General features: G+C 30.4%; 1 protein-coding gene across 2 annotated transcripts in view; it reads left to right on the forward strand.

Moving 5' to 3' along the window:
- Nucleotides 1-12,777, forward strand: part of LOC119577823 (CCR4-NOT transcription complex subunit 10-A-like) — a 13,794-nt gene extending 1,017 nt beyond the window's left edge. For both annotated transcript variants that reach the window (XM_037925415.1, XM_037925416.1), the window contains exons 2-14: nucleotides 6,004-6,198; nucleotides 7,024-7,116; nucleotides 7,483-7,633; nucleotides 7,907-8,078; nucleotides 8,285-8,537; nucleotides 8,672-8,778; nucleotides 9,094-9,245; nucleotides 9,430-9,632; nucleotides 11,228-11,340; nucleotides 11,477-11,613; nucleotides 12,025-12,211; nucleotides 12,325-12,482; nucleotides 12,623-12,777. In XM_037925415.1, the coding sequence (XP_037781343.1) occupies nucleotides 6,004-6,198; nucleotides 7,024-7,116; nucleotides 7,483-7,633; nucleotides 7,907-8,078; nucleotides 8,285-8,537; nucleotides 8,672-8,778; nucleotides 9,094-9,245; nucleotides 9,430-9,632; nucleotides 11,228-11,340; nucleotides 11,477-11,613; nucleotides 12,025-12,211; nucleotides 12,325-12,482; nucleotides 12,623-12,762 (2,061 nt within the window). In that variant the 3' untranslated portion in view covers nucleotides 12,763-12,777. The remainder of the gene's footprint in view (nucleotides 1-6,003; nucleotides 6,199-7,023; nucleotides 7,117-7,482; nucleotides 7,634-7,906; nucleotides 8,079-8,284; nucleotides 8,538-8,671; nucleotides 8,779-9,093; nucleotides 9,246-9,429; nucleotides 9,633-11,227; nucleotides 11,341-11,476; nucleotides 11,614-12,024; nucleotides 12,212-12,324; nucleotides 12,483-12,622) is intronic.
- The last annotated feature ends 313 nt before the right edge of the window (nucleotides 12,778-13,090 follow it).

Here is a 13,090-nt window from a genome sequence, read left to right on the forward strand (position 1 = left end):
CCACCATTCCTATGAGTTTTGGGTACCAACTGTTGTGATCGCAGCAGGCATTTCAAATTCCAAAGTTCCTCGATTATTTCTCATAACGGGTTTTTACACCCTGTAACCCTCGATTTCAGAGGGATACTGCCCCCTTACCCATGCTTGGAATAACAAATCTTCAGCACATATTCATGACAAGATAGACCCAAACTTTAAACGAAAAATTCCTTGGCAACACGAATGTAATGACCGCGACAAGCACCCACTTGAAACGTAGAAAAGAATGGATATGATCTCAGTTATTATTTTCTTGCTGAGGTAATGTAGAGAAGAAATGCTTTAGATTGATATGCTTTGTCGATATCCAGTATCAAAAAAGGGGATAGAGCACCCGTACTAATACCAAAATTTGACTGACAATGTTTGCCCCAACATCCCATGGGGGAGAACCCCTCATCAGCCCTCCTCTCAGGCAGTGCCCAAAGGCCACACCCAGTCATGGCAACTTATAGTGTTGAATTAATTTGTGATGTGGGATTGGCAAGTGTGACTGTACTGTAAAAAATTGCCAGTGGTGCAGGATGTTCAACAAAGCAGTTTTCGTTAGTGGAAATTGCTAGATTGATATATATTTACATAAAATGATATATTGAGCAAATATAAAGTATTTTCTGTAGGATTTTATCCCTCCGTAAGCCTTCTTAAAGGGGATTATATTGAGATTCTGGTAAATAGAGAAGGGCAGCATCAAGCCATGGTCGTAGTGTCTGCTTCTGAAGGCTCTCTAGGAAAGACTAACCAGCTGCCTCCTCCTCCTCCTCCACCAATATTCTGACTAGATCAGTGATTCTCAATCTTTGGAGTTTGACAGTGCACTTAGAATATGCTTTCAACTTCAGCAACACACCGGTTCTTCATTCCACTTGTATGTAAATACAAATGTAGTCTACATGTTATGCATTTTGGTGAAAGTATTCAGAAGGACTGCACAGGCTGTGGAGAAAAAACAGTCAGAAGTGGGTCTCGGGGAAAACCTGTGGTTTAGGAAGTTTTTTGTTTTTTACAGTGTTCTTTGTAGTTCCTCATGGGATCCCCCAATGTTATTGGATTGAGTTAGGGCCTTCCCTCTTACCTGAGCAGTTGGCAATCCTGGCAGGAAAGGAAAGAAAAAAAAGAAAAAAATCTTAAAATGTTATCTTTCCTAATTCATAATTTTAAACTTTAATTTCACTTAATATTATCATCTTGACACAATAAAGTTTGGGTGCAATTATTAATAAAGATTAATCTTATAGTATGGAGATACTACAGTAGGGCAAATTGAATGTAGTGTTGTAGAGGAAAAAAGTTGCGGTACAAGAAGTAATCGGTAGACACGTATAGTAATGCCACAAATAAAAGGAAATCAGTCGCAGAAAGTGCGACTCACAGCCCAAGCCCACCTGGTGCTCCTGAATTTTAGTTCTGTCTTGGCGTGTATACTGTCGTGAAGACAATGTTTCCCAGAGGAGGGTTGGAGGGCAGAGACCCCTTCAACACTCCCTTCAGGCAGTGCACATAATATTTCTTTAATTCATTGTGGAATAGAGGTATACTATTGCTTGAAAGATATGTAGTTTTTGGCAAGTAATTGATGCATAGTGATCGTAGGCCTATTTAAACTTTTGTCTTGGTTTTCTGTAACATTGTTTATTTATTTGCATTCTGTAATCAGTTACAAATTATATAGAATTTTGAAGAAACTGTAAAAGAAATTAATGACAAAAGGGTTCACATAAAATTACCCTCCTCCTCCCTATGCTAAAACCTTCAGTGTTGCAGTAACACTTACACTGTGCAAAAGGGATTAAGTTTCCTAAGCAGGGAAAGGAACCCTTACATATGTTTGATAATATGGCCATAGTCTCTGATAGAAATTTATCAGCAACTGTAAGTTATTCAATAAGAAAACTATTCTAGGACTTTATATATTTGCCCAATGTCTCTCATGTAAAAGGCAGCAACTTCAAAGGCAAGAATTAACATCTGTAAAATGTTATGCAATATTTGGAGGGTAATAGTGAAACACTTGTGTGTTTTGAATCAAAGGTGCATTAGTTAGAGCTTAGGATGATTAGGCAACTTGGTTAATGAAAAATTGTCAAGAATATCAATTGCCAGAATATGCAAAGTGAAGGATGTACTAGCTTCACATTTGCGCTATTAGTAGGGAGGACATTGATTTTACTATTATTGTTGTTCTTATTCTACTTCTACTTCTAAGTCTAAGTCTAAGTCTAAAAGTCTTCTTCTTTTTCTTCTTCTTCTAATTTTTGTTCTCATTCTTTTTTTCTCCTCCTCCTCTGCCTTTTTGTGTGTGTGTGTGTGTGTGTGTGTGTGTGTGTGTGTGTGTGTGTGTGTGTGTTTGTTTGTTTGTTTGTTTGTTTGTTTGTTTGTTTTTGCCATTTTTGTGATATTTTTATACACTTGTTTTACCGCATAATTTTCCTGATATATATCGCTCCCTCCCCTATTATTTGGATATTGTGTCAAGGTTGTTAGTTAATGACATTCCTTCTCATCAAATGAGATGTAGATATTCATTATGCAGACATGCATATACACTGAAATAAATTCATATCTATTAGATAGATAGACAATTGCATTTATTTCTGTGTACATACATGTCCATATGTATTTGGTTCGGACACACAAAAATTTAACAAACTGACTGATTGTGGTGGTAAAGCCTGATTGTCATAAATGTAAAATTACTATAATAATTTGTAGTGAAGCAGAATGAAATAAGCATACCCAGATTTTACACTTTATGTATATAAGAGGAATCACAGGATAGTATGTAAGTTTGCAAGTCAGCAGTTCCATGTCTTGAATGTGGCATTAAGGCTTATTGATGTTATGAAGGTGTGTGACTAGTATTAACCTACAGATGCTGGAATGGCAAAACTACGTGTGTGTGTGTGTGTGTGTGTGTGTGTGTGTGTGTGTGTGTGTGTGTGTGTGTGTGTTTTTTGTTAATCTATTGTCTTTACACATAGAATTAAGCACTTCTTAACTCGCCTGTTTACTCTTTTCCTTGATTTTCTGAGATTCTTCATAATTGTTTGTATTAATATTGTCAGTAACATTACCATAATCATAGTGTGATAAATATTTATAATATTTATAAATATCATATAAATATAATATATATCATACATATTTAATATATATCATATATATATAATATATATCATATATATATAATATATATCATATATATATATATATATCATATATATCATATATATATATATCATATATATATAAATATATCATATATATATATTATCATATATATATATAATCATATATATATATCTAATATATATAATCATATTTATTATATCATATATATATAAATCATAATATTATATAAAATTATATATTATATCATATTATATAATATATATATATATATATATATAATATATTAAAATATAATATATATTTTTATTAAAAAAAATTTTTTTTTAAATTTTTTAAAAGATTAATTATAATTAAAATAATTAAATATTATATATATATATTATTTTTATATATAAATTTTAAATATAATAATATATAAAATATATAAATATATATTATTTATTATTATATTATTATATTTTATTAATATTTTTTATTTATATAATTTTATATATATATTTTATTTATTTTAAAATTATTATTAATTTTTATATTTATTATATTTTATATTCTATATTTATATTATTATATTATTATTATTTTTAAAATTTTAGATATTTTATTTTATATTATATATTTCTATATATATATTATATATATATTCTTATATATTTTATATTATTTTATTCTATTTTTTCTTATATATCTTATATCTATTCTCTTATATTTAATTATATTTATCTTTTCTTATTCTATTATAATTTAATTTATTATATTTATCTATATTATTCTTATATATATTAGTTCTATATATATTATTATTTTAAAATATATCTATATATTTTTTTATTTTATCTTTTTTATATTTTTTATCTCTTTATATATTTTCTTATCTCTTTTTCTTTACACAAATTTTTTTTTATATCTTTTTTTATCTTTTTTAATTTTCTTTTATTTTTTGTATTCTTTATCTTTTTTTTTTATTCTTTATATCTTTATTCTATTCTATCTTTTTTAGTTATTTTTATTTTCTCTTCTTATCTATCTTTATTTCTCTCTTCATTTTCTCTTTTTTTCTCTTTCTTATTTTCTCTATTCTATCTCTTTTTTCTCTTCTCTTCTTTTTCCTCTTCTCTTCTTTTTTCTCTTCTATCTTCTATTCTTTCTCTTTTTATTTCTCTCTATTCTTTTGGATCTTCTTTCTTTTCTTTTTCTATATATCTATTTTTTTTTTTTCTTTTTTTATATTTTTTCATTTTTTTTTTTTTTTTTTCTCTTTCTTATTTTTCTTTTTTTTTTTTTTTTATTTTTATTTTTTTTTCTTTTTTTTTTTCTTTTTATTATTGTTGTATATTTTGTAGGGTTTTTTTGTTTCCCCTCCCTGTTCCCCTGTGTATTTTTATGCATTATTGTATTTTCCTGTGTTTGTAAAATGTGTTACCCCCCCGTTTGTGTGTGTGTTTTTTTTATTATTTTTATATATATATATATATCATCTTTATATATTATCATTTTATTTATTTATATTATTTTTATTTTTTATATTTATATTATTTTTTTCTATATTATTTTTATATTTTTTTTTTTTTTTTTTTTATTTTATTTTTATATTTTTTATATTTTTTTCCCCCCCTATTTGTGTTTGTGTTGTGTAAATGTTGTTTGTTTTATGTTTTCCTGCCGGGCCCTCCCCCCCCCCCCCCTCCCACCTACTACTTATGTCGTGTTCCTTTTCTTGGTTTAGCTCATCTTGTTTCGGTCTCTTTAGGGTGGCTGCGTGGGTATATTGTTTTTTTTTTTACTATGGTTTCAAGTTTTAGTATTATGATTTTTATTATTGCTGTTATTATTGTTAGGATTATTATTGTTATATTTTTAAATGACGGTAATGGTACTATGAATTATTATTATTTTGTTAGTATTTTCATGATTATTGTTATTATTATTTATTTTTCTGTAGTATTTTATTATTATCATTGTCTTTATTGTTGTTATTATTATTATTATTATTATTATTATTATTATTATTGATATTGATATTAATATTGATATTTGTATTGTTCTTAATTATTCATATTTATACTGATATTCTTATTGTTTTTATTAACATCATTATTAGATAATTCATCAGCTATAGTTATAACTCTATTTTTTTAAGTTTTTGTTTTTGTTATTACATTTCTTATATAGTATTTTGCAATATATTGTATTACTTAAACTATAATGATTATTATTATGAAAGATATTATGATAATTATTATGTTGTCATTATTGTTATTATTTTTATCATTGTGAGATATAGATAATGTTTGTGTATAGACTAATGTTTGATATTTTGTTATTGTTGTTATTGTTATTATCATTATTATTATTATTGTTTTTGTTTTTATTATTACTACTACTACTACTACTATTATTGCTATTATTATTAGACCATTATTTTTGTTATTGTTATAATTATTGTTATTATTATTATTATTATTATTATATTTATTATTATTATTATTACTATTGTTATCATCATCATCGTCAATATAATTATCAACAATATAATCATCATTATTAGCAATATAATTATTGTTGTTGTTATTATGATTATTTTCATCATCATCATCACTGTTGTTATTATTATTATTATTATTATTATTTTTTTTTTTTTTTTTTTTTTCATTGTTGCTATTATCATTATTATCTTTATCATCATCATTATTTTTAATTATTACTTATTTTTTTTATGTTATGATAATTAATCTGCTATTTTTTACTTTTTTTTTTTTTTTTTTTTTTTTTTTTTTTCCATTATGCCTGTATTTGTGTCCTTATTTTATCATCAGCATCTCCTTTCCATTCCAGATGGCAGAAAATAAAACTCCGAGTGAAGAACCCAAAGAGAATGCGGCAGCCACAGAAAGCACAAACACTCCCGAAGCAACCGACATTGAACGAGAATTGGCACAGTCGGCACAGGCAGAATTCAGCAAGGGGAACTACAGCACTGCATTATCACTTCTCAGTCAGCTAGAAGGAACGAGACCAAAGGATGCAAAGGTAATTGCAACACTTGCTTCTAGATCTTGTGATTTACCTGTATCTTCTAAGTTTGTGTACCAAGTAATTTTGTTTTGTTTACACGAAGGATGGCTCCACAAGTGGTCAGTCATGAAGGAGTTGGTTCCTTGATTTTTTATTTATTTATAATAATTAATAAATTAATTTTGCTGCATATACATGGCTTTATAATTGCTCTGCCATAAAGGAGTCAGTCAGTAGGCCGTAGTGACTGTGCCTGATTTCCCTATTCCTGTAATATATATCAGTGGTTTTATTATTGTTGTTGTTGTTATTGCTATTATTATTATTATTATTATTATTATTATTATTATTATTAAACTATATAAGTGTGATGTTATTAAAGTTCTAATAATAGATATAATGAAATTATGAAAACAAATGCTCCAGATCCAAAGGGTTAACAGACTTAAGTAACAGTTGACATACCATAGATGACCCATTTATGTTTGTAAACAAAATTAATAATCTAAAATCACAATGGACATGGCATGCATGTACATGCAATTCCAGCATCAGTGTGCAAATTTAACATGCCAATCTAAGCAAATAATATCTTATTTAATTATAGTTAAAGTTAAGTTCATTAATATTGGTATTTGAGTTTTGATTATATTTATATGTATTTATTGTAATGATGTTGGTGATCACTATATAATTCAATTTCCTAGTATATTTCATACATACGAATTATATCCTTTGCATTACTACAGTGAAATAATTATTGAGGCATTTATTTCTCAGGACATAATTCTTATTATCATGAATATATGTATATATATTTTCTTGTATGTATCTGTACAGGTTTTAATGAACAAGGCAGTAGTAGAATATTACAAAAGTGACCTCAAGAAAACAGACACATTCCGTAAGCAGTTGTTTGACATCTGCGCAAAGGTAGGCATATGTATGGTTTATTTACTAATTTTGTGATTTGAAATATTTCCAAAAAATTTGGCCTTGCATAACAAGCATTGATTCCATTACACTCTCTTCACCTTTTCCCTTTTACTGCTTTCCATATCACAGATGTTTAGTTTTCTCACATAACTATTCCTTCCTCTTCTTTTCTGTTTCTATCTCCTTTTCCATGCATGTCATATCCATTTTGCTATCATATTACTACTTTCTTTTCATGCCTTTTTCATTTTTTGTGTCCCCTAATGGTTACACTTGTATAATTATATTGGTCTGTTATTCTTGCAAGCCCCAACTTGTCATTAGGACTGCCCTTTGACCACCAATTATATTTCATTTTACTAGTGTGGAATCAAGATTGATGAGGTGGATTCTACTGATGAAGTCGACAGGAGCGTCATTCACCTGAACCATTGCATGGTGCTTTACCACCTCCATCAGTTTCGTACTTCCATCGAACTGCTAGAAAAAATGTATATGGGTCTGGAGTCACTAGGTAAGTTCTCTGCAGAAATGATTTAAATCTTATAATGCATTGTTGATTGGTATAACCATTTCATTTATGTTACTTCATTTCAAGTCTCTCATTATTAGTATGAATTATCATTACTGTACATGAATAAGTTAATGAATAAGCATTTTGTGATAACACTGATTTAAAGTTATCATATATAACATTTATGGGTCAGGGCACAGGTATGACCAGGAATAAATATTTGCTTTTTGAACATGTATATCATTTGTTTTGTGTGATTTCTTTAACCAACAGAGGAGAGCGTGGGCATTGGAGTCTGCTTATTGTTAACTGAATGCCATTTAGGAGCACATCAACCAGCAAGAGCCTTAGCTGTTATTTCACACACAGAAACCACTTTTTTGCCTCATCCTTTACCACACACACCTTCACCAAAACAGCGTCCCCCACAGGAAAAAGAAAATAAGTGAGTCCCCAGTGAAATCGTGTTACATTTTTTGAAAACTATTAATTTTTGATGCAAGTTGTGCAGATATTTGAGTTACAGTGTATTATATGAAATGTGTAATAATGTCTAACAATAGATTTAACTTCTCAATAAACATTTTGTATCTTTTATTTATTTTATTTATTTATTTATTTATTTTATTTTATTTTATTTTTTTCTTTTAGATCTCCAGAAAAAGGAATTATGTTTAGTGGTACAGGCAGTGGTAGCAGCAGCAGTAGCAGTAGCAGCAGCAGTAGCAGCAGTAGTACGAGCACAGCCACAGATGAGATAAAGTGTAGTGCAACACAGGAACAGTTACGTGGGAAGCTACAGCAGCTGAGAGTACGAGCACTTTTGATGATGCGAGCCTTAAGAGTAGCAAAGAAAGAACTCAAAACTATAGTAACACACGCAGTCAGTGCAGGCAATACCTTGGTAATTATCTTTACTTGTCATTTATAGCTTAGAAGTTTATGACAAATTTGGAGAGTATTGTTATGTACTTTTTTCTGCTTATTATACGTTAACAGTTTATACTGCCCTTACATGATCTACTTTCCTGTCTGCAGAATGTAACTTTAGTCAGCCTAAAGAGCCAGTTGGAATACCTTAGAGGTAACTACCATAAAGCAATAAAAGTCCTCAACCAGTGTGCTGCAATACCACCACCAACTATGTAAGTTCAGAGGTTTATTTTTTTTACTTCCTATATTTCTTTTTTCTTTTTTCTCCTCCACCTCCTCCTCCTCCTTTTTGAACTGGTTGAAATCATTGTTTGCCAAGTGTCAGAGAACTGTATGCTTGAATATCAAATATTAAATGTTACTGATTGACTTTACAATTGATTGTGTTTGTTCTTGAAGGTATGTGACTGAAATATATTAAAACCATATATTGTTTTTCTTTACCACTTTTTAGACTTGAATTTCTGTTAAATTGCTTTAATGATGAATTTAATAGTGTGTAACTATACTTGTATTATTTTTTTTAGCACATATGGGCCAAGCTTAGGTGTCATGTATTACAATAATCTTGGGGTAATTCACCTTGGTCTTGGAAAACCAACTGTGGCCTGTCTTTACCTACAAAAAGCCCTTCAGGAATCACAACTAACAGAAGCAACAGCTTCAACTTCCCAATCAGGTAAATCACTGTTACTTTTGATATATGTACACCAGATGTATTGTATTGACCTAAATAATGGAATCAGATATATTTACCATACATCACTGCCTAATTGATATCACCAATTTACCCTTTCTGTTATGTGACGTCGTATACAATAGTATATAACACCACTGTTTTAATAGTTTGTTTATTTTTCCAGGTGATTGGTTATCTAGTCGTCCACTGTACCAGCTGAGTAGCAATGTTCGCATTGAGTTGTATTATAATCTTGGTGTAACACTTTTACACATGAATAAACCAGAAAAAGCATTTGATTTCCTATTAGAAGTATTGCAAGTGCATTCTACCAATCCAAGATTATGGCTGAGACTGGCAGAATGCTGTGTAGCAGTACACAAGGCTGTGAGTATATACCATATACTTTTGAATCCAAATTTTATGTATGTAACTAAGGTCACATTTTGTATAGAAATTGAAATGCATGGTGCATGAAAATATAAAGAATAATCTTTGTAGTAAGAAAAATGTTGGATGTAAACATTCATTCATTCACACACACACACACACACACACACACACACACACACACACACACACACACACACACACACACACACACACACACACACACACACACACACACACACACACACACACACACATACACACACACACAACGACACACACCACACACAACACCCACACACACACAACACACACACACACAACACACACACACCACACACACACACACACACAACACACACACACACACACACACACACACACACACACATACACACACACACATACACACACACACATACACACACACACATACAACACACACATACACACACACACACATACACACACACACATACACACACACACACACACACAACACTCTCACACACTCTCACATAGTATAATATAATATAATATTAGTATAAAATTTATATGAATATATACATATAGGGGATCTCCCATTATTCATAAAAGTAATACCTGTTGTTGTTGTTGTTGTTGTTTTACAAGTTAATACAAAATAGATTGGAGAGGTTACAAGAGCAAGGGTGGGGCTTTGTACAGGTAGATGGGAGATGATGATCATATTTTACATCCGCCATCTCATCTTCGTTTTCAACCAGATTTGAGAAGGAATCAGGAGTGATTGATGAGGATAGGCAAGGATTGTTATGCATTCTGTGTTTGATATGATGCCATTTAAAGAAAGAATGAAAGGTAGCCTGTTTCTTTCTAGCTTTTACTTTCAAAAATTTCATGTCATGATTATGTGTATATATATACTAGGATTGCCTGCTAGGTTATCATACCCTAAAATGCTCTATATCCAATTTCTTTTGGCTAAACAAACAACTTCCAAGAGTTTTTTTTTTTTTTTTTTTTTTTTTTTTTTTTTTTTTTTCTGGAAAGTAGACATATATTTTAGGATATTTTAGTTCTTATTAAGAGCACACATGTCCTTTATATATTTATTATACATAATCCTAAAATTATTATTATTATTATTATTAGTTTTTTGTGTGTTTGCAGACACAAGAATTAACTTTTGGAACCATAACAATGAAAGAGAGAAACCCAACTAATGGTGTATCCTCAAAATGTCAGTGGCAGCATAGTGAAATGATGAATAATGTGGATCCCATATCTGTTTTTATTGATTTATTCATTATTATTATTATTATTATTATTATTGTTATTAATAATTATTATTATTATATTTCTCTCTCTTTCTCTTTCTCTTTCTCTTTCTCTTTCTCTTTCTCTTTCTCTTTCTCTTTCTCTTTCTCTTTCTCTTTCTCTTTCTCTTTCTCTTTCTCTTTCTCTTTCTCTTTCTCTTTCTCTTTCTCTCTCTCTCTCACCCCTCTCCCCCCCAAGTTCAGTAATATTTGTTCTTCTGTTTGTATAAATATTATTGAAAATAATTTGATTGTCAATTTTTACTTACAGTATTTGACCTTTCTTTTATCTAGGGTATCAAAGATGATGCTGGTTTAAAGAAGTCTATCATTCAGGGGACAGTTGGTGCTGGTATCCATAGGAAAATCTGTTTTTCAACATGTGTTAATGACCACAACAAGAAAATGTATGTATCAAACACACATTCTTAGTCTTATAGTGTTAATGTATGACTTTTCATAGAGAGAGATGCAGATATACTGTTAAATATTTAGATACAAAAAAAGAGAATGGTATGTTGCATGACCTAATGTGTGTTTCAGGGATCCAATGTCTGCAACTGATGCAGCATTTCCAGAGCCAACTCTTGAATTTGGCCGATTGTGTCTTCGTAATGCCCTAGCTCTTCTACCTGAAAATGTTTCCACAACCTCATTAACTGATGAACAAGAAGCCTCGGGTAAGTATTGATAGAGAAGGAGAAAGACTTTTCTCACAGACATATTATCAGATATTTTGCACCTCCACATCCTTCAACATTTGTATATAAGTATTTAAATTTTACTTTCTTATGTATGTGTGTATAAGAAGTACACAAGTGAGGGAAGATATAGGAATTGTTAAGGCTTTGAACTGAAAGAAAAAATAAAATAAAAATGGACTCTTTTGATTAAGGAAAGTTCAGTGATATAACCATATATGTTACAACTTTTTGCAAATAATTTCTCCACATGCTTTGTAAATTCTCAGGGAGCAGGTATAGATTAAAGAATGAAAGCACCGCTATTCTTTCATTCCTTTTTATTATTTTTACCATAGGTATAGAAAAATAAATAACTGATATTTGCATCAAATTCTTTCATGTTTCAAGGTGTGATGCCTGAGCTGTATTCTGCTGGACCATCCTCTCCCATGCGTGGAACTGAAGTAGTAAGCCTTCGTGTTTCTGCTCTAGCCTGTAGTGCCTATGTGGCTCTGTGTCTCTCTGATTACTCCGCAGCTCTCAGACATGCAGAGACACTGTTAGCAGCTCATCCAAAGATTCCTGGAGTTTACAAGTAGGCATATCATATGGTCTTTTTATGAAAAATATTTAAAAATCTGTATTTATGATTGAAATTGGAAGTAAGTTTACAGATTAATGACTATCAACTTTCAATTACCTCTCCAGGTTATTAGGTCACCTCTATGCAGGAGAAGCCCTTATATCTCTTGGTCGTGTGCCTGAAGCTGTAACCCATTTAGATCCAAGACTGGTTGGAGATATGACTCTGTCTCCGCCCTCTCAAGAAGCAGGCCAAAGTTTTCCACTTACTCAGCCTAGCCAAGGTCCGTGTAGAGTGTCCGATTTCAATATAAACTTTCAGTGATATAATTTGTTTTCATTCATACTTTATATTGAATCCTTGTATTATACTATGATGTACCATTTTTAAAGTAATTTAACATTTTACATTGTTATTACTCAGGATGGGCTACTGGGAACACAGCAGCAGCAATGCAAGTAATGAGATATAACCTAAGTGTAGCTTATACACTACGTGGAGAACTAGAGAAGGCTAACAATTTGCTCAAGGAGGTCTGTCACAGCTTAATTGTTATCTGTTGATTTCTACACAAATAATTTTGTGATATTCATTGCATTTCATGTATTTATTTCTAGGTTGCATAATGATTGAATATGAAGTCCATTGTAAAACTTTACATGTTACTCAGATTAAAAAAGGTTGGAAAAGAGATCAGCGCAAGCTTAGAGCATGTATATACACACAAGTAGGTATACTTTACTTGTGAGATATAAGACTAAATTTACTCTGCACCCTCCCACTGTATACTATATGTATGACTTACTCCACCTACCTCTTTCTAGGTCTGCACTAATGACTGGAAACACTCCACGCAAGTCATTACTGCTACATACTATCTATACCAGCTAC

This window comes from Penaeus monodon, chromosome 10, assembly GCF_015228065.2.
Source record: "Penaeus monodon isolate SGIC_2016 chromosome 10, NSTDA_Pmon_1, whole genome shotgun sequence".
NCBI lineage: Eukaryota > Metazoa > Arthropoda > Malacostraca > Decapoda > Penaeidae > Penaeus > Penaeus monodon.